The sequence below is a fragment of the Pseudoliparis swirei genome, chromosome 21, assembly GCF_029220125.1.
Source record: "Pseudoliparis swirei isolate HS2019 ecotype Mariana Trench chromosome 21, NWPU_hadal_v1, whole genome shotgun sequence".
Lineage (NCBI taxonomy): Eukaryota > Metazoa > Chordata > Actinopteri > Perciformes > Liparidae > Pseudoliparis > Pseudoliparis swirei.
Window position 1 is genome coordinate 17544390 of NC_079408.1, and position 22213 is coordinate 17566602.

Genomic DNA, 22213 nt, shown 5'->3' on the forward strand with positions numbered 1-22213 from the left:
ACTTATGGCGTTGACATTGAGCATTTGAACGTCTTCCCACAGAATCCTCTTCTGTCAGACCACAACCTCATAACTTTTGAATTTATACTACCGGAGTGTACTCCGTTAGTCAAAAGTTTCTACACTAGATGTCTAACTGATAGTGCTGTAGCTAAATTTAAAGAAGCGATTCCTTCTGTATTTGATTCGATACCACGTCTCAATATAACAGAGGACTCCTGGTCTAACTTTAGTCCGTCCCAGATTGATCATCTTGTTGACAGTGCCATAGGCTCTCTGAGAATGACACTGGACTCGATAGCCCTCTGAAGAAGAAGACAGTGAGGAAGAGGAGGTTTGCTCCTGGTATCACTCTCAGACCCGCAAACTGAAGCAGACGTCACGAAAGCTTGAACGCATATGGCGTTCAACTAATCTCGAAGAATCCCGCTTAGTTTGGCGAGATAGTCTTAAAACATATAAGAAGGCCCTCCGTAATGCCAGAGCAGCCTATTACTCATCAATAATAGAAAAAATAAACACAACCCCAGGTTTCTCTTCAGCACTGTAGCCAGGCTGACAGAGAGTCACAGCTCTGTGGAGCCGAGCATTCCTATAAACCTTAGTGGTAATGACTTTATGAACTTCTTTAATGAAAAGATTTTAACTATTAGGGACAAGATTAATAATCTCTTGCCCATAACCAGTGCCAATCTGTCCTCAAGTGGAATGGCCTTGGAAACCGCTGTATGCCCTGGTGTATATTTGGAGGATTTTCTCCTATCAACCGTGACCAATTATTTTCAACGGTTTCTACTTGAACACGTCTACCTGTCTCTTGGACCCCATCCCGACGAGGCTGCTTAAAGACGTTTTGCCTTTAATTGGCAGCTCTCTATTAGATATTATCAATGTGTCTCTGCTAACAGGCCACGTACCACACTCCTTCAAGGTGGCTGTTATTAAACCTCTCCTGAAGAAGCCCACTCTGGATCCAGAGGTATTGGCTAACTACAGACCGATCTCTAACCTCCGTTCCTCTCCAAGATCCTTGAGAAAGTGGTCGCAAATCAGTTGTGCGACTTTCTACATCATAATAGTTTATTTGAGAAATTTCAATCAGGATTTAGAAAACACCACAGCACCGAGACGGCACTGGTGAAAATTACAAATGACCTCTTAATGGCAGCAGATAAAGGACTCTCTCTGTCCTGGTCTTGTTAGACCTTAGTGCTGCATTCGACACCATTGACCATGACATCCTGTTACAGAGACTGGAGCAGTCGATTGGCATTTCAGGCACGGCACTAATTTGGTTTAAATCCTATTTATCAGATCGATCTCAGTTTGTATTTGTAAACGATGACGCCTCGATAACCACCAACGTTAATCACGGAGTTCCACAAGGTTCTGTGCTTGGACCAATTTTATTTACCTTATACATGCTTCCTTTGGGCAATATTATCAGGAAACACTCCATAAACTTTCATTGTTATGCAGATGACACTCAACTATATTTATCGATAAAACCAGAGGAGAGCAACCAACTCTGTAAAATTCAAGCATGTCTTAAAGACATAAAACATGGATGACCTGCAACTTCTTGATGTTAAACTCAGACAAAACCGAAGTAATTTTAATCGGCCCTGAGCACCTCAGAGATCAATTATCTGGTGATGTGGATTCTGTAGACGGCATTGCCCTGGCATCCAACACCACTGTAAAGAATCTTGGCGTTATCTTTGATCGGGACTTGTCCTTTAACTCCCACGTAAAGCAAATCTCAAGGACTGCATTCTTTCATCTACGTAATATTTCAAAAATCAGGCACATCTTGTCTCAAAAGATGCAGAAAATTGGTTCACGTTCGTTACTTCGAGACTGGATTACTGCAACTCCTTATTAGCAGGCTGCTCTAATAAATCTCTTAGGTCCCTCCAGTTGATCCAGAATGCTGCAGCTCGTGTTCTCACTAAAACTAAGAAAAGAGATCACATCACTCCTGCACTAGCTGCTCTGCACTGGCTCCCAGTAAAATCAAGAATCACTTTTAAAATTCTTCTCTTAACCTACAAAGCCTTGATTGGTGATGCTCCATCATATCTTAAGGAGCTTGTCGTACCATATTGCCCCACTAGAGAGCTACGCTCACTAAATGCGGGACTACTTGTAGTTCCTAGAGTCTTAAAAGTAGAATGGGAGCCAGAGCCTTTAGTTATCAAGCTCCTCTTTATGGAACCAGCTTCCAATTTCAGTCCGGGAGGCAGACACAGTCACCTCGTTAAGAGTAGACTTAAGACCTTCCTCTTTGACAGAGCTTATAGTTAGGGCTGAATCAGGTTTGCCCTGGTCCAGCCCCTTGATATGCTGCTATAGGCTTATAGCTGCCGGGGAACGTTTTAGGATGCACTGAGTACCTATCTCCTCTTTTTCTCTCCTTAAGGATGAATTTTCATCTCTCAATCACACGTTACTAACTCTGCTTTCTCCCGAAGTCCTTTTGACTTTACGTCTCATGGGGTCATCGGACCCTATGAGACGGCATAGATCCTATCTGCCTGATGGATCGTCTGGGTCGTGGAATTCCTGCTCATGACTACGCCACTGTCCTGTTGAGACTCCGCCCTCCTCCTCCCCACCGCCATCTGCCTGATGGATCGTGGAGGTCTCCATCGTGGAATATGCCTACTATGAACTATTCATACACTCTGTCATATTCATTGAATGTATTTTAACTCTAAATCTGTCCTTCTGTACACATTACATCTATTGCATCTGTCCATCCTAGGAGAGGGATCCTCCTCTGTTGCTCTCCTCCAGGTTTCTTCCCTTTTTTTCCCCCTGAAGGGTTATTTGGGAGTTTTTCCTGGTCCGATGTGAGGTTTTGGGGCAGGGATGTCTATGTGTACAGATTGTAAAGCACTCCGAGACAAATTTGTAATTTGTGAAATTGGGCTATACAAATAAACTGAATTGAATTGAATTGGTTCCAGAGCAAGTGAACGAGGTACATAGCAGCTCTAAAACCATTCATCCATGAAAGACTCATCATGTCCCCTGATGCAAGACTGCAACCTGAAGTCTGCTGAGGACAAACAGAACATTTGGTTCCTACAAGAACTCACTCAAGAGCTCCATCGATCAAGGAGCCAATCGAGGAGCTCAACCACCCCTGATCACCAAAACACTTGAGATGTGAACGTTCTGATACCTGGAGTCTTCAGAGGTTGAAATCAAGTGAGTCGCATGAAGAGGATTATGACCTTTCTGAACAATGTCGAGAAAAGACCCAAAAAATAATCACCAGCAGTTGTTTGAATCTCAACATAAGTAAAACCAAGAAGACAATTATATGGTTTTATTCTAATCAGTGTACTTTTTTAAATACTGATTTCCAGCAAAAAAGGCCCACATTTTATGATGAGGACATCTCATCCTAACTGTGATTCCATATTGAGCTTCACATGATCAGATTTTACATCCATTTTGAACATTTAATATAAAATAAAGTACCATCTGTTTGTTTCTTCAAATATAGGCAAACAAAGATGTCACTCATATTACAACACTATTGACGCCTTCAAAGCCGCTGTGTGTGTGTTGTCGAGGTGAAAGCAGCGTGAAATGGCTTCGGGGCTCCTCATTGGTCTTTCCTATCGTTCCACTTCCTGGAACACACTCCCAAACTGGCCCAGCTCCCTAAACCGACTGACACATGGCCAACAGCGTTAATATCGTGCATCATGATTTATGCATCACTTGTGCCATTAAGACGTCTCCTGCGTGGTCGTGAAGGAATACGACGGGAGGAAAAGAATCCACCGTTTTACAATCGAGGATTGTCTTGCTTGGTGAACTCTCGTTCCTTCAATCTGTTTTCTTCTGATGCGTCAGTGTGATTATTCCAGGATGATTGTCTGTATCACTAACTGTCTTTTCCTTTCAGGCACAGCTACACACTCAGTCGTGTTCCTACTGGGAAGCTTCCAGTATCACCTTCAGAGAACAAAGAAACCTCCGCGGCGCAGTGCCATGTATCAACTCCAGACAGTCATTTCCCAGGTTGAATGTTGAGAAACCCTTTGAATTCATTATTATTATTTTTAATAATAAATCCTTATTGTTACAAACTTCAACCAAAACTATTGTGTGCTGCTTTATTTATTTATACTTCATATGTATATATATATATATATATATATATACATACACACACAATTTTAAAAAAAAAATATTTAAATATGTATTTATATAAATATATATAAGTGTATATGTATCAATATAAATATATATATATATATTTGACTTAAGTTGAAACAACGATTTAAGGTTCCAATTTTTATGTCTTTAGTCCGGTCTGTAGTCTGGTCTTTAGTCTGGTCTTTAGTCCGGTCTTTAGTCCGGTCGATTGAAAGTATAATTACAACAATTATAAGTTGAAAATTAAATACAATCCGTTTTGAATTATATTTGAATTATACTTTTATGCATAACACTATTGCAACTAATGTAATAAAATGAAAACGTGAATATACATTTTTTAAATAACATCAGCCAGGAGGAATATTCTTTTGCGTGTTAAGCCTAGAGTTTATTTCTCCAGCCAAGAGAATAACACACATCATGTTTTTAAAGTCCGCCTCTCTCGCTCTGCCTTTGGTCCATTAGCCGCCGCCCACTTCCCCATAACCGCCTGTCAATCACACATCTCCCCTTGTGCCAAAGACTTTCTGTCATGACTTTATTATCGCTCATCTGCTATAATAAACACTTCATTCATCCTGATTGAAATGTTTACAATGGGTTATCACATAGAGAGTGACATGTTTTATATGCCTGGGATAATAAAGTGGACTGAGGACATCATACAGAGTTGTATTCATTGTATTATATGTGGATGTCCAGTCAGATGGTTACAATATAAACTGAGGAAAGTAATCACCCAGTGGGTGTGATCCTGATCGGCCCAGGACCAGCTTCCTCACGGAAGGGAAGTCCGTGACTCAGCAAATCATTATGTGGAGGTATTTAAATCATGAGGTCCTAGAAGTTGTAAAATTGTCACGCCGACATCACAGGTAGCAAGGTGCAGGAGCTCATGTGCAGAGGAATCGAGGAGTCAGTGTAGATTAACAAAAAGGCACTCTTTAATGAGGCAAACGTTACCACACAAAAAACAACAAAGTCCAAAAAATCGGGGTTCAGGGCAGGCAGGCAGGGTCGAAACAGGCAGGCTCAGATGAACGCACGACACACAGGACGACGGAAAAAAGAAAACAATCCAGCAACAGACAAGGGAAAGAGTGGCACAATATATAGGAGGAAAAACAGGTGTACGGCATGAGACGGTAACGAGACGAGAGTGGCTGAGGACAGGTGCAGGGAATGAAACGATCAAGGAGACAGAAGAGGCTGAGGGCAGGTGAAGGGGATGAAATGATCAAGGAAACAGAGAAGACACAGTAGACACCGAGGAGACAGAGTAGAAAGAGTAGACACAGAGTACACACAGAACAGACCCTTACAAAAATAAACTTAGCTCAACCCTTTCCATCGGCCGCAAAGTCGGATCTGAAAATATGCAGAGCACCGAACAAGCCAATCACAGTCTGGTCTGTAGTCTGGCCTGTAGTCTGGTCTTTAGTCTGGTCTTTAGTCTGGCCTGTAGTCTGGTCTGTAGTCTGGCCTGTAGTCTGGTCTGTAGTCTGGTCTTTAGTCTGGTCTGTAGTCTGGTCTTTAGTCTGGTCTTTAGTCTTGTCTTTAGTCTGGTCTGTAGTCTGGTCTTTAGTCTGGTCTTTAGTCTGGCCTGTAGTCTGGCCTGTAGTCTGGTCTTTAGTCTGGTCTTTAGTCTGGCCTGTAGTCTGGTCTGTAGTCTGGCCTGTAGTCTGGTCTGTAGTCTGGTCTGTAGTCTGGTCTTTAGTCTGGTCTTTAGTCTGGTCTGTAGTCTGGTCTGTAGTCTGGTCTTTAGTCTGGTCTGTAGTCTGGTCTTTAGTCTGGCCTGTAGTCTGGTCTTTAGTCTGGTCTTTAGTCTGGTCTGTAGTCTGGTCTGTAGTCTGGCCTGTAGTCTGGTCTGTAGTCTGGTCTGTAGTCTGGTCTGTAGTCTGGTCTTTAGTCTGGTCTTTAGTCTGGTCTGTAGTCTGGTCTTTAGTCTGGCCTGTAGTCTGGTCTGTAGTCTGGTCTTTAGTCTGGTCTTTAGTCTGGTCTTTAGTCTGGCCTGTAGTCTTGTCTGTAGTCTGGTCTGTAGTCTGGTCTTTAGTCTGGCCTGTAGTCTGGTCTGTAGTCTGGTCTGTAGTCTGGTCTTTAGTCTGGTCTTTAGTCTGGTCTTTAGTCTGGTCTGTAGTCTGGTCTTTAGTCTGGTCTTTAGTCTGGCCTGTAGTCTGGTCTTTAGTCTGGTCTGTAGTCCGGTCTGTAGTCTGATCTTTAGTCTGGTCTTTAGTCTGGTCTTTAGTCTGGTCTGTAGTCTGGTCTTTAGTCTGGTCTGTAGTCTGGTCTTTAGTCTGGCCTGTAGTCTGGTCTGTAGTCTGGTCTGTAGTCTGGTCTTTAGTCTGGTCTTTAGTCTGGCCTGTAGTCTGGTCTGTAGTCTGGTCTGTAGTCTGGTCTTTAGTCTGGCCTGTAGTCTGGTCTGTAGTCTGGTCTGTAGTCTGGTCTTTAGTCTGGTCTTTAGTCTGGTCTTTATTCTGGTCTTTAGTCTGGTCTGTAGTCTGGTCTGTAGTCCGGTCTGTAGTCTGATCTTTAGTCTGGTCTGTAGTCTGTGTGGCAGCGGGTTGTGTTTAGGCCCGGCTGCAGAGTGGGTGGAGCGGGGGTGTGGTTCAGGGAACGGTGTCTGATTGTCATCAGCTGGACTGATTGGGAATCAGATTGGTAATCAGTCCAGCTGATGACGATCTGTGTTGGTTATCTGAGTCTGTCTCCATAAAGGAGCTGGACAGACAGGAGATGGGAGGAGCGTGGAGAGCAGAGACACAGTCTGCTGTCGGAATAAACCTTATTACCGAATATCCCTCTGGCTACTTGTTGCTAATTGGTGCTTTACTAGTGACGGCTACACACTTGTCACACTGGAGCCAAATGTGGAGCCCTTCTTTTTTTTTTTTTTTGGAAAACAAAGCACATGGAGAGCAGCCAGCAGCACCCAGATCAGCCAACCCAGCCATGGATTCAGCTGGGGCAGATGCTGGAGGGGATGGCAGCAATGCTGCAGGACCAGGCGGAGGAGCAGACTCCCGCCCTGGAACTGCTCGCCGCCCAGACGGCTGCGGCCACACCTTTCCCCTTGGCGGGGGTGGCGCTCCAAAAAATGACGGCGGGGGACGACGCGCAGTCGTTCCTAGAGACGTTTGAGTATGTGGCGGAGGCATGCGGCTGGCCAGCGGGGGAGTGGGCGATTCGCCTCCTGCCCCTGCTCACTGGGGAGGTGCAGACTGCGGCCCTGGGGCTTCCCCCAGCAGCACGCCACAGTTACACGGACATGCGAAAGGCGGTGATGGATAGGCTGGGTCTGACTCCGGAGGATCACCAGCGGAGGTTTCGCGAGGCCACGATGGGGCCCGACGACCGGCCGTTCACCTACGTGCAACGGCTGAGGGACGCCGCGACGAGGTGGCTGCAGCCCGGGAACACAGGAGAGGCGCAGGCAGTGGCAGAACGGGTGATCCTGGAGCAGTTTGTTGGGGGCCTGCCGGCCGAAACGTCGACGTGGGTCTGCTGCCACCGCCCGACATCGCTGGAGGCCGCCGTCACTCTGGCAGAGGACCACCTGGCGGTTTATCCCAGCAGTCAGGTGGACAGCGGCGGCGCACTGGCTCCAGCCAGGCCGACGCAGCTCCTGACGCCACCCACACCGGCACCCTTCCCAACCCGCAGGTAGTCCCTCAAACACCAGGGCAGGAGTGTTGGAGGTGCGGGCAGCCCGGACATGTCCGGCGGGAGTGTCCGCTGATGGAGGTGGGCCAGGTGATCCGGGTTGCCGGCTCTCCAACGCCCTCCCCAGGTCCGGGAGCGACATACCGCGTACCGGTAAGAATCCAGGGGGGTGTACATCAGGCAATGGTGGATTCCGGCTGTACACAGTCTATGATCCACCAGAGCCTGGTTCGACCCGGGGCATTGGTGGAAGCATTGTGGGTGAAGATAAGGTGTGTGCATGGGGACATTCACGAGTATCCCATAGTGTCAGCGGAAATTAGACACAGGTGGAAAAAGCATAACGTGAAGGTCGCGGTTAGCTCCCGCCTTACGCACCCCGTAATCTTGGGAACCGATTGGCCCGGCTTTGATAAGTTAATGGGGAAGGCTGCGGGGGTGCGTTCACGGCCGACAGGGTCATGCGGTGTGTGCGCCGTGCTCAGCGACACTGCAGATGGGGAGGGGGAACCGGCGGAGCCTCCTATGGCGACTCCTCCGGTTCCCGAGTTTCACTCCATGGAAGACTTTCCACTCGAGCAGTCTCGGGACGATACTCTACGCTCAGCCTTTGACCAAGTGATACAAATTGATGGTCAGCTGGTGCACCCTGACGCAGCGCAGACATATCCGCACTTCACATTGATCAGGGACAGACTGTACAGAGTGAGCCGTGACACTCACACAGGGCAGGAAAGCACCCAGTTGCTGGTGCCGAAGAGCCGCCGGGAAATTATTTTTCAGGCGGCTCACTATAACCCGATGGCTGGTCACATGGGGTATGATAAAACTCTGGACCGGATAATGACCCGATTCTATTGGCCGGGCATCCGGGCGGATGTGCGCCATTGGTGTGCGTCCTGCCCGGTGTGTCAATTGGTAAACCCTCCGGCCATTCCGAGGGCACCTTTGCGCCCTCTGCCATTAATGGAGGTTCCATTTGAGCAAATCGCTATGGACCTCATCGGGCCATTTCACCGGAGTGCACGCGGATATCGCTTTGTGTTAGTCTTCGTGGATTACGCAACACGATACCCGGAGGCGGTGCCCTTGCGCAACATTTCTGCAAAGTGTGTCGCGCAGGCGCTGTTTCAGGTCATCTCCCGAGTCGGAATCCCGAAAGAGATTCTGACTGACCAGGGCACCCAGTTCATGTCAAGAACACTGAGAACTTTACGGGTTACTGGGCATAAAGTCTAATCGGACCAGTGTGTACCACCCACAGACCGACGGTCTGGTGGAGCGTCTGAATAAGACTTTGAAGTCCATGATCCGTAAATTTATTAATGACGATGAACGTAATTGGGATAAATGGCTTGACTCTCTGTTGTTTGCAGTACGGGAGGTTCCCCAGGCCTCCACGGGATTTTCTCCCTTCATTAAAGAAAACTGGGAGGAGGGGTCGAGCACCAGTAAAAACGAGATCCAACACGTCCTGGACCTGCGAGCAAAGCTCCACACACTGGGTCAGCTGTCACGTGAGAATTTGCTCCAGGCCCAGGAGCGTCAGCAGCGGCTGTACAACAGAGGGGCCAGGCTGAGACAATTCACACCGGGAGAGAAGGTACTTGTATTGCTTCCTTCTTCCAGCTCTAAACTCCTCGCCAAGTGGCAAGGGCCCTTTGTGGTCACACGGCGAGTGGGGGATGTCGACTATGAGGTGGTGCGTTCTGATAGGGGCGGAGCTACACAGATTTACCACCTCAACCTCCTAAAGGCATGGAGGGAGGCGGAGTCTGTTTCTCTGGTGTCATCTGTATCTGAGAGGGAGGAGCTGGGGCCTGAGGTCCCAAAATCCACCAATCCGGCCTCGCTCCTTTGTGAAGACCGTCTCTCCGGGACCCAGAAAACAGACATTGCCCAGTTGCAAAAGCAGTTTGCTGATGTGTTCTCTCTCCTTCCAGGACGCACAAACCTCATAGAGCACGAGATTGAGACTCCTCCGGGCGTGACGGTGCGGTCACGACCCGACAGGTTACCTGAACACAAGAGAAAGGTGGTTCAGCGAGAATTGGCTGCAATGCTGGAGATGGGGGTGCCTGGTGTAGCCCCATTGTTCTTGTGGTCAAGAAGGATGGGTCTATTCGGTTCTGCGTGGACTATCGCAGGGTGAACGAGGTGTCACGGTTCGATGCTTACCCAATGCCCCGGGTCGACGAGCTCCTGGACCGACTGGGCACTGCGTGTTTCTTTACGACACTGGATTTAACCAAGGGCTACTGGCAGATTCCTCTGTCGCCAGAGTCTAAGGAAAAAACGGCCTTCTCCACTCCGTTTGGGTTATACCAATTCACCACGCTTCCCTTTGGGTTGTTCGGGGCCCCGGCCACCTTTCAACGCCTCATGGACCGGGTGCTGCGTCCGCACGCTGCATATGCTGCCGCCTACTTGGATGATGTGATCATACACAGCACCACCTGGGCGGAGCATGTGCAGCGGGTGGGCGCGGTGCTGGAGTCCCTGAGGCAGGCGGGGCTTACGGCCAACCCGGGGAAGTGTGCAGTTGGACGGAGGGAGGTACGGTATCTGGGGTACCACCAGGTGCGCCCTCAGGTGGATATGACCGCCGCCACTGCAGCCTGCCCGCGGCCCAAGACTAAAAAACAGGTGATGCAGTTTTTGGGGCTGGCGGGCTATTACAGGCGGTTCATCCCAAACTTTGCGGAGCTGGTTTGTAGTCTGGTTTGTAGTCCGGTCTTTAGTCCGGTCTGTAGTCTGGTCTGTAGTCTTGTCTGTAGTCCGGTCTTTAGTCTGGTCTGTAGTCTGTGGTAAGATCAGTTGTATAAATGTCTGAATGCATTCTGCATTGACCTCTTGAAATATGAAATCCTGACATTCAGATCCCATTCACAGGCTGTGAGCCGGAGGTACTCGAGGTACTCGAGGTACTCGAGGTACTCGAGGTACTCTAGTTATGAGGCGCCAAACGTTAAACACCAGTTAGTGAAATGAGTGTTTTAGGGTTGGGACTGAAGTCAAGGGACGCCCTCTTGATCATGGGATGACAACCCTGAAGGAAGGAGTGTGCTAGGAAGCAGCAGTCTAGGGTGACGGAGGCTCAGTGGTGAGTGGAGTCTTCAATCAGAGGATCGGTGGCTCCATCCCCGACTCTGCTAGTCCATTTCGATGTGTCCTTGGGCAAGGCACTGAACCCCAAATGTCTACCGTAGCTGTGTCTACAGTGTGTGATTGTTAGTCACTCCTGATGGACAGGTGCAACTGTAGCTCCTCCCACCAGGGTGTGACTGGGTGAATGATGTCATGGAGTGTTAAAGAGCTTTGAGTGGTCAGAAGACCAGGACAGATCCATACAAGTCCAGATCCATTCACCATCCCAATGGACCTGTGGGGCGGCACCACTCCCTCCAGACTCACTGAGCCTGTTGCGTCATACTTACAGTGTAGTTGCCGTTGGTCACAGTCACCGGCTGCCCGTCTCCTGTGTAGTAGGTCTCTGTGAAGTCTGGACCCAGGAGCTCGCTGAGAGAGAGAGAGAAGAGGGCGAGTGATTAGATGAGAGTTAAGTCTGAGCAGCAGCAGGTAGAAACAGGACCGAACATCAAAGGAAATACAGCCTGAGCACAGGTTCACACTCTGGTGACCTCGTCTTCTCCCTCTGGTGGAAGTCCTCCGTCATAACCTGAAGAAGCTCACGTAGAGGCCGCGGTGGCAGTAATGGTTTCTGCTCCGCCTCGTCATCACATAACGTCATGATGTAATAAAGTGTCCGCCACTCAGCACGCCAGACAAGTATCAAGCCATCAGTCTGCGTGGAGCTCCGTTCACCATGACAACTGACCACACCCTTTCTTTAGCGCGGACAGTTCAATGTCCGTTCTATCAATTTGTAACCGTGACATTACGAATACAATCCCGCGGTGGAGGCCCATCTCCAGTGTTCTAATGGTACATTGTGTTATCGCCTTAGAAGACTAACGGAGGGGTAGAAAACCCTTTGAAGCCCTTTGATGCGAGCGCAGCTGAAAACATTTATGCTGGTGAAGCTATAAAACTGGCCTTCCTTTGAGCCACAAGAAGAACAACATTAATATTTACAATGAAAATCAATATTTATAACCTTGTCAATGTCTTGACTAGATTTTATATTAATTTTGCAATTAATTTGTTGAATAAAAGTGTGAATTTTCATGGAAAAGAAAAAATGATCTGGGTGTCTAAAAGAAACACTCAACACTTCAAGGTCAACAGTTGATCCTCATTTAACCAGAGCAGAAAGCTGCTGCCTTCTACAGGCCGACACGCGTCAGCATTTTGCCTCTTTAGGGCCAAACAAAGGCGCTAATAACAAGGATAATGATGACTAATGACGTCATCAGAGCTCCACGTTGTCAGCATGGCTGGGTTTGTGCACGCGTGGGAGGAGAGGAACAGGCTGGCAGCTCAAAGGGCTGTTTCTGGAGCAGGTCACCAAAGTAAAACAGGTCATCTCTAAATGAGAGAGTTGTGCAGAGCTGCTCCACACTGAGGGAGAAGTGTCTGAAGGCAGCAGGAAGGCCCTCTGATTGGAGGAGAGCGCAGTGACATCACACCTTCAAACTGCAGAAGAAGAAGACCGGTCTGTAGAAGTGGTTTTATTCTTTTTAGAGACATTCGATGGATCCTTTTCAAATTCCACCTACTACATCTGTGCTTTGTGTTTTGTTCTGGAAATGTTTTACGGAGTTGTGCCACTTGTTGAAAAAGAAATAACCGATGATTAGGACTGCAATAGTGTTGATGAAATCATATTAACTGCTTTACTAAACGTAATCTTATATTTAGAATTAGAATATTTTGGGTTGAAACCTTGAGACAGAAACACGTACACCGTAATAAGACTTTCACTCCTATTTTGCTTCACTTGAAATAAACAGACAGACATGCAATCTCAAAAAAATGTCTGACAGACATAGAACGTAAAGATACTTCCATGCAGGCTCAGAGAAATGACAGTGATCGACTGTTTCGCTAAGCTCCGCCCCTCGAACGCAGGGTGGCCAATCACAGCGTAGCATCAGTCATCTCTGACTGTACACTTCAAACACCAGTGAAGACCCTTCTGTTGGCTTCTCTCTGAAACCCCCCATATGTATGCAGGGCGTACGGTTAGCGACAGCACGGGCTCCACAGTAACACGTCTCTGACAGGGGGGCGGGGCTTAAACAAGGGGCAATTGCCTGACGTGGGAAACCTCAAACTACACTGCTTTGAAGAAAGTGCAGTCAGACAAAGCTTCAATGATATTCATAGCTTCTTTCTTTGCTTGCTGACATCCTCGTATGATTTTTATGATATTGCCGAGCTTGATCGCTAGAAGCATAATCTCCTCCGAATGAAATGTTGCATCAGCAGGAACGTTGTCTTTCATGTTGATGGAGTCTGGCATCGATAACAAAAAGAGATGGGCGGAGACTTTGATTCATCTGTTCGTTGCTTATCTCATGCAAATGTGAAGATGAAGAAAAGTTTGGTCAGACGAGATACGAATGTTCATTCTGTTACTGTTCTGCTCCAGATTGTTGTTTCATGTCCCCTAAAAGGACGCCCAACAAAAATCATTGGCTCCAGTTTGGCCTGCAAGTAGAACATGTGACATGTCTAATGCTGCGTTCACACCAAAAGTGTTGCTACTGTTGAGTCGATCCCATTTAAAGTCAACGTTACAGACGCGAATGGTTGCGAATGACGCGAATTGCGCGGTGTGAAAAATTTGCCTTATTCGCCTCAAATTTAGATGATAACTGTTTCCATGGAGTATAGCAGCAGAGATAAGCCCCGCCCCCTCTAAGCTCCGCCCCCCTCTAAGGCGCGAATAAAGCGGACAGCCACAAATAGTCAGGCGAGTAAACTCACTCGAGTAAAGCGTTGCGAATACTCTCAACGCTTTACTTTAGGTGTGAACGCCGCATTAGGACAAAGGAGTTCAGACTCTAATAGAGGTCTGGACCGCTGGACCACCAGGAGGTCTGGACCGCTGGACCAGCAGGAGGTCTGGACCACTGGACCACCAGGAGGTCTGGATCAGCAGGAGGTCTGGACCGCTGGACCAGCAGGAGGTCTGGACCGCTGGACCACCAGGAGGTCTGGACTCATGGCCTGAGCACAAAGACATGAAGAGCTGAGCCCACTGGTCCTGTTGTAAGTTCTATGAGGAGGTCGTGATGGAGCTTTCTGGACCCGTCACTGCAGACCGCTCGCTGAACAAGACACCGCCTCACGGTAACTGGATTGAAGCTGGTGTGCAGTGTGTGTGGAGCTCAGCTCCATCTTTTTGCAGCACAGTATTTACACAGCAGGTTCATCACAAAAGAAAGAACAAAGGGCAGATTGCTTTTCATCGCAGGTGTCGAGACAAAGATTATAAAGTCAAACACCTCCTGTGGCTGAATTAATAACCAGCAGAGGGTGTGATTATTATATATTGATTGTGAGGAAAAGCTTTGCAGCTCAACGCAAACGCTGGGAGAGAAACAGCCTTTAGACAACAGGCCGTGCAGATCAGATCCGTGGGCGTGGTCAGATAGCGATCCGAGCCTGATTGGCTAAGCCAGGATATCTTTGAACATCGCCAACGGGTTGCGGAGCCTCTGCTCCTGAGGGGGCAGCTGATTGGCAGATATGTATTGCTCTGGAGGGACTGTGATGGTTGGAAACATCAGTTTATGGCTTTAAGAAATATGAATTTTTTTTGTGTTACACCGGTTATGACAGAGAACACGTAGCATGACTAGAAATAGACCCAGTTACACGCTGTCGACCAGCGAATACGTGTCACACATGTTGTATAACCACACTTGAGGGAGCGTTGCAGAACACAATTGTATATATGAAATATAATACAATTGATCGGTGTACAAATGAGGAGGATTTTCATTCTTTGCCAACACGTTGACTCTCCATCGCCTCCGCAGGTCAGATCCAGGTCAATATTGATTATGAATGCATTTCATTTCTGGGGAAGAGTTCCTTGTTTCTGTTATTTTAATGGTTTGTATTACTAGTAAATGAGTTAGGCGTCACATACAGGTGGAAGGCTTCTCCTCACTTAGCGTCGTATCCCTCCACTAACGTTCTGATCGTGTGATTCAAATTAAGTTTACCAACCTCGCCATGTTCTCTGGGAAAGAAAACATTGGGTGTTAAGCACCATGGTCTCCTACCAATGCTCATGAAAAAAAAAGTGCCAGTGGATGTGGAACAACTCATCAGCGCCCCGATAATAAATAATTGCACCAACACAGCCGGCCCCTTCCCTCTCCTCCAGAGTGTCGGCGCCGTGTGGTTGAGGTCGGGGGAATGGGCTCTTCTGGAGGCGCCGGGCAGCCGGGCTCTGGTGAGCCGAAAGGATGAGAAGATGAGCTCTGATGAGAGAGTAAACAGCTGGACACCCCGTGGAGGCTCTACCCATATTCTCTCATCCGGTTGGCCTCTGATTGGTTAGCAAAGCTCCCATCTGTATGAAAACAGTCTATAGGAGGAGCCACAAGGGGGGGCGTGATGAGTGGAAGGAGGCGGAGTGAGAAGCCGACGGGGGCCTCCCGGGTCTCGTGTGAGGAAGTCCCCGATGTGGAGATGACACACAGTTTGTGTGGCACGCTGTCGGTTCACGTCTGGTTCGGCTTTGATCGATCAGTTATTCATTACATCTTAAACAAAAATCTATCAAACCTCTGTAGAGCCCACGGTGGTTACCAATGACATCAGAACAGAGCAGACACACGGCTGAGACGCTGTAACCAGCAATGGTTTGTAAAGCATGATGATGGAACGTGTGAGCCAAAATATACATTTCTTACAAATAAGTGAATTATAAGACCCAACTTCACCGTATGGTGCCTCATGTTTAGTGTTACCACACTTTAGATAGATGTGGCTGTACAACTGAAATCAATGAGTTAGTTTACTGACTTTATGACAGTATCCACCGTTACCTTGTAATTGCAGTAATGCCCACTATTCATCATAATTGCACTTATACAGTAACAGCACATTTACACCAGCTGGTGAGGACCCAGACTGGCAGAATGTTGGGCTGATGTGGTCTGGATCTGTTATGTGTTCCTCAACTGGACTCTACTCTATTATTGTAAATATGATTTGCTTGATTATATTGTGTAATGTTAGTATATTTTAAGCACAGTTGTGGTGGAGGCAAACAAACATTTCCCTGCACATCGAGAAGAGTATGAAAAAAAAGAAAATCCTCAGAGTTGTGCATTGATTTTGTGGCCTGACTGAATATTTGTGTCTAATATTTCTAAAAGAAGCAGACTGACCCTGTCCAATAGCTTGAATATGCTCGCAGCATTAAGGCGGGGTATCACAATCCCAATGGGCTTTGTTCCACACAGGTATGGAGACGTTGACGTGCCATGTGGTTTATCGACAGCCATCATCGCCTGAGGGTGTCACTTATTGCCTTCCCATCCTGCAGATGGACCCAAAGTCAACCACACGGACCTCGCCTTAGTCCATTGGACATGTGAGACAAACAGTACGACCATCAGCAGACTTCATGAGCACGCCCTATGCAGAGCCACGGGCGTCCACACAAACGCCTGCTGTCTGAGAACAGCCTCATGCCTAAGGGACCAAGAGGAACACAGCAAACACACGTCAGTGAATGGATCCGTTTCACTGAAGCTTTTCATTCGTAGCTAAATGGAACTGTCACATGTTGAATATGAGATGTGCTTGAGGCACAGTTCCTCTCAGATGAAACTTTCTGGAGGGTAGCAAACAGTCATGCTGATGTTCAACTAAACAACTAATTGATGTGCTACTGTAGCTCGGGTTTAGCCCTAAAGTTATTGTTTTGGCCAGGAGAGAATATGAGCAGATGGTTGCCTCCTACAGCCAGAGAGCAGAGAGACTCTTCCTCATGTCCACTGTGACACCGAACAGCTCCACAGAGCCTGGATTTAAAAGACGGGGCAATAGGATGTGTCTTTGATGGTATCCATGGTGATATCTCGGGCTACATGTTCTGGTTCACTGATAAATGTCGGCGAAGGTCAGTAAAACATTGGTGGCTGACAACAAAGGCTGACCTCCAGGGACACTGCTGTGAGGTGAACACCTCTCACGTCAGCTTCAGGAGCGAAGAGCAATGTTCTCGTATTGCTCTGTGTTATATGTCTGAGTCCTAGAGCATCATACACATCTCCAATCACAGTGAACACCATGAGGACATGATCCAACACTCGGACGCAAGAGTCTTCTAGTTTCAAAAAGAAGTCTGGTTGTATAGAAGTCTATGTTTCATGTGTTAAAGCTGCATTCTCTCTCCTGACCACCAGGGGGCGACTCCTCTGGTTGTATAGAAGTCTATGCTTCATGTGTTAAAGCTGCATTCTCTCTCCTGACCACCAGGGGGCGACTCCTCTGGTTGTATAGAAGTCTATGCTTCATGTGTTAAAGCTGCATTCTCTCTCCTGGCCACCAGGGGGCGACTCCTCTGGTTGTATAGAAGTCCATGCTTCATGTGTTAGAGCTGCATTCTCTCTCCTGACCACCAGGGGGCGACTCCTCTGGTTGTATAGAAGTATATATAATGACTCCTCTGGTTGTATAGAAGTCTATATAGTGACTCTACTTCTCTTGATGTATTCCCTTAATAAACATTGTAAACATGAGTTTTTGTCTCAGTCTCTAGTTTCAAGTCTTCTTCTGTACAGCATGTCATCATTTAGTACATGATGGTCCTTTAGAGTCACACGGACCATAAAGCAGGGGACGCTTTAGGGGCGGGGCTACAGGGTGATTGACAGGTCGTTGCAGCCAGAGACATATGCAGCGTCTCTCCGTCACTTATCCGCATTCCATGCGTTCATTGATAGCAAAAACAACAACATGGCGACGGGCGTAATCCAAGATGGCGACGTTGAGGCTTTAAAACGTCCAGTCCACAGAGCAATCAGTGTGGTCACCATGACTACGTCCACTTCTTATATAGCGACTGTGGTTGGCATTGACTGTAGCTGCTCATTGTTTGGGTTTCTACAGACCCCTCTGCTGTTCAAACATAATCCTGATCTATGTTGTTGTTGTTCCTCCCTGAACCGACACGGCGCCGTCTGATCAACATGAATGTGGCTGTGGTGGCATTGAACACAACAAGAATCCAGCCTTCCACGGACAACAACTTCACCAGAAATGTAAAACACAAATGTGCTGTTTTTAACATCCACGCGTACGAGAGAAACATATGAGAATCCAGAATCACATTACGATACCATACACGCACAGCGTGTCGGGGATACTCTGAAACACCCCTCACACACGACACAAAGACTTTTATACGTCAGAAATATTAAAAGAGTGGGAGGGAAGACCTCGGGTGAACAAAAAGAACAGAGAACAGGAAGTAAAGCAACGTTCATCCCTCCTCACAGTTAAGAGACATGTTGTCAGAGCAATGACAAGTGTAAAGAGGAAGGCCTTTGGCACACACACACCCACACACACACACACACACACAGAGACACACACACCATGTGGGCCTCTTACCGACTATTTTGGTTCCTGAATGTGTAACAATTCGCCCTTATAAACTCAATCAAGGTGAAAAGGTACAATACGCACAAAAAAAAGGGAATGGGCGGATCTGCGAATTCTGGTGTTAACGCTCTGCTCAAACGGTCGTGAAAGAAAAACACAGTCGATAATGCGGAAACCCAAATATTATTATGATGATACTCAACTATATCTATCGATAAAACCAGAGGAGAGCAACCAACTCGGTAAAATTCAAGCATGTCTTAAAGACATAAAAACATGGATGACCTGCAACTTCTTGATGTTAAACTCAGACAAAACCGAAGTAATTTTAATCGGCCCTGAGCACCTCAGAGATCAATTATCTGGTGATGTGGTTTCTGTAGACGGCATTGCCCTGGCATCCAACACCACTGTAAAGAATCTGTTATCTTTGATCGGGACTTGTCCTTTAACTCCACGTAAAGCAAATCTCAAGGACTGCATTCTTTCATCTACGTAATATTTCAAAAATCAGGCACATCTTGTCTCAAAAAGATGCAGAAAAATTGGTTCACGCGTTCGTTACTTCGAGACTGGATTACTGCAACTCCTTATTATCAGGCTGCTCTAATAAGTCTCTTAGGTCAACTCCTTATTATCAGGCTGCTCTATAAGTCTCTTAAGTCAACTCCTTATTATCAGGCTGCTCTAATAAGTCTCTTAGGTCAACTCCTTATTATCAGGCTGCTCTATAAGTCTCTTAGGTCAACTCCTTATTATCAGGCTGCTCTATAAGTCTCTTAGGTCAACTCCTTATTATCAGGCTGCTCTATAAGTCTCTTAGGTCCCTCCAGTTGATCCAGAATGCTGCAGCTCGTGTTCTCACTAAAACTAAGAAAAGAGATCACATCACTCCTGCACTAGCTGCTCTGCACTGGCTCCCAGTAAAATCAAGAATCACTTTTAAAATTCTTCTCTTAACGTACAAAGCCTTGATTGGTGATGCTCCATCATATCTTAAGGAGCTTGTAGTACCATATTGCCCCACTAGAGAGCTGCGCTCACTAAATGCGGGACTACTTGTAGTTCCTAGAGTCTTAAAAAGTAGAATGGGAGCCAGAGCCTTTAGTTATCAAGCTCCTCTTCTATGGAACCAGCTTTACCTTCAGTCCGGGAGGCAGACACAGTCACCTCGTTTAAGAGTAGACTTAAGACCTTCCTCTTTGACAGAGCTTATAGTTAGGGCTGAATCAGGTTCACCTGGTCCAGCCCCTTGATATGCTGCTATAGGCTTATAGCTGCCGGGGGACGTTTTAGGATGCACTGAGCACCTCTCTCCTCTTTTTTCTCTCCTTAAGGATGAATTTTCATCTCTCAATCACACGTTACTAACTCTGCTTTCTCCCCGGAGTCCTTTTGACTTCACGTCTCATGGGGTCATCAGACCCTATGAGACGGCATAGATCCTATCTGCTGATGGATCGTCGAGGTCTGGGTCGTGGAATTCCTGCTCCTGACTACGCCACTGTCCTGTTGAGACTCCGCCCACTGTTGAGACTCCGCCCACTCCTCCTCTCTACCGCCATCTGCCTGATGGATCGTGGAGGTCTCCATCGTGGAATATGCCTACTATGAACTATTCATACACTCTGTCACATTCATTGAATGTATTTAAACTCTAAATATGTCCTTCTGTACACATTACATCTATTGTTCTGTCCATCCTGGAGAGGGATCCTCCTCTGTTCTCTCCTGAAGTTTTCTTCCCTTTTTTCCCCCTGAAGGGTTATTTGGGATTTTTTCCTGATCCGATGTGAGGTTTTGGGGCAGGGATGTCTATGTGTACAGATTGTAAAGCACTCTGAGACAAATTTGTGAAATTGGGCTCTACAAATAAACTGAATTGAATTGAATTGAATTATATTAAATCAAATTCAATGCATCTGCAAGCTTTCAAAATGAACACATACACTACCGATAATCAAACCCACTCAAAACAAAGTATAATCCCCGGATCCCGACAGTCCCCAAAGTCTTTGCAGTCCCCCAAAACAAAAGTAAACGACTGCACGCGCACACCCCACCTCCCCCTAAAAACCGGCAAACAGCTGACCGAACAGGCGGAAACGTGGCGAGGCGCCGCGTTCAATCCCCACGCTACTTCACCCTAGTCCGGCAGGTGCTGGGCCCAGTTCACAGTGTTCCTGCGCAGTCTTTGTTTAGTGATCCCGCCCGTTGGCATGAATCCAAAATAGAAGAAGTCGCCGGATTGCTGCCGTCCTGAGTCTCACCAGCCCGCCGCCTGTCAGCGCGCTCCAAACAAAAACTCTCGCGTCACCTCCCCCTCATCACCCTTTATAGCCCGTGACACAACAATAATAATAATTACAATTATAATACAGGACAACACATGATCCTAACTAAACCCGAGCTCACCTGAGGCCACTGATAAAAACACTGGTACGGCACATATACACAAAGGAAAATAAACCAGTAAAAGGTTTACCCTTTACCGGTGCCGTACACACAGGCCAAACCATGCGATCATTACAAATGTGCGGCACAGAGTGCAACAGGCCTGATGAAGGGCCACAGAGATGAAGGTGTGAGGTGATTTATAAATACACACCGAGTCGGCCGAGAACAGCGATGATGACGACGTTACAGCTCCAAAGGACGAAGTCTGGATGTTTAACGGGTCACAAAACTCACGGATCGGATCACAAATCTGATCAACAGAAAAGACAAAAGGGAGCGACATCCTTGTTCTATTGGGTCGCTGGTCACGGATCCCGGTTCATTTGCTGAGTGATGATAGCAGCTGGTCATTCAAACTGCTCTGAAGTCAGTCATCAACACTCCTTCATATAAACACACATTTCTAATGATTTGGGTAATATAAAATTCTATTTTTATGGATCAAAACCAATCTTGTCTTTTGTAGTTGTAATGATGCTTAGTGCTTGTGTAAACAGATCATAAATCATAAATCTTCTCTAACTTCTCTTCATGTTGTGAAAACAAATGGGATTCATTCAAGTCGAACTAAAACTACATTTCATGAGATTACATGTGAACACATCAACATAACGTTAGAATTCAACTTTAGCCAATGCTCATTTTCACTGAACAGAGCCTGAACGCATCCTTCTCCGTCCCTCAGAACCTTTTAGCCCCGTCGGGCCCCGCTCATCAAAAACATCAGCAACACATTCTGATCACCAAACAGTCCCAAGAATGATTTATGAAATTACTAACGGTTAGAACCCCAACATACCCCCCCCCCCCCCCCACACACACACGTTACAGGACGGAACCATAGGTATAACAGATTAATGGATGAATCTGCTACTTGCTGACTGTCCATGTGAGCGTTAAACACATGACCACCCCATCATGACCACCCCAACCACCTCCCAGTCACGTTATAAACACGGACGACACGAGGTTTGATTTATGTTCCGTGTATTTTTGAGAACTGATTGAGACGGAGAATCAGAGCACGGATCCCAAAGACACGAGGACCGAGAGCTGGAGGGCGTTGTTCCTGTTTTAGAGTTCAGACCGACTCCACTTGCTCGACGTTGTCTTTGAGAACACCGCCTTGAGGCTGAGACGCAGGAAGTGTCAACGCTGCTTTGATGCCTCATTTCTCAGAAACGCAGGTGGTGAGGGTGTGCCACGCCGCCACGGCACGATGAGGTGAACCACAACCCCGACGCCGTTTATGAAACCCGGAGAGTAAAACTGTGTGTGTGATGGGCGAAGACCAACGACCTCAGATCACCGCACATGCTAAGTGCAGATGGAAAAAACCCACTTCCACCATTACGTGGTGTGCCATGAAGCAACC

The 22213-nt window shown here is 47.1% G+C and overlaps 1 protein-coding gene across 1 annotated transcript in view; it reads right to left on the reverse strand.

The window, feature by feature from the left end:
* LOC130212178 (disintegrin and metalloproteinase domain-containing protein 19-like) overlaps nt 1-22213 on the reverse strand; it is a 228721-nt gene that overhangs the window by 72317 nt on the left and 134191 nt on the right. Inside the window, exon 4 of the mRNA XM_056443316.1 lies at nt 11280-11361. Within this exon, the coding sequence (XP_056299291.1) occupies nt 11280-11361 (82 nt within the window). The remainder of the gene's footprint in view (nt 1-11279; nt 11362-22213) is intronic.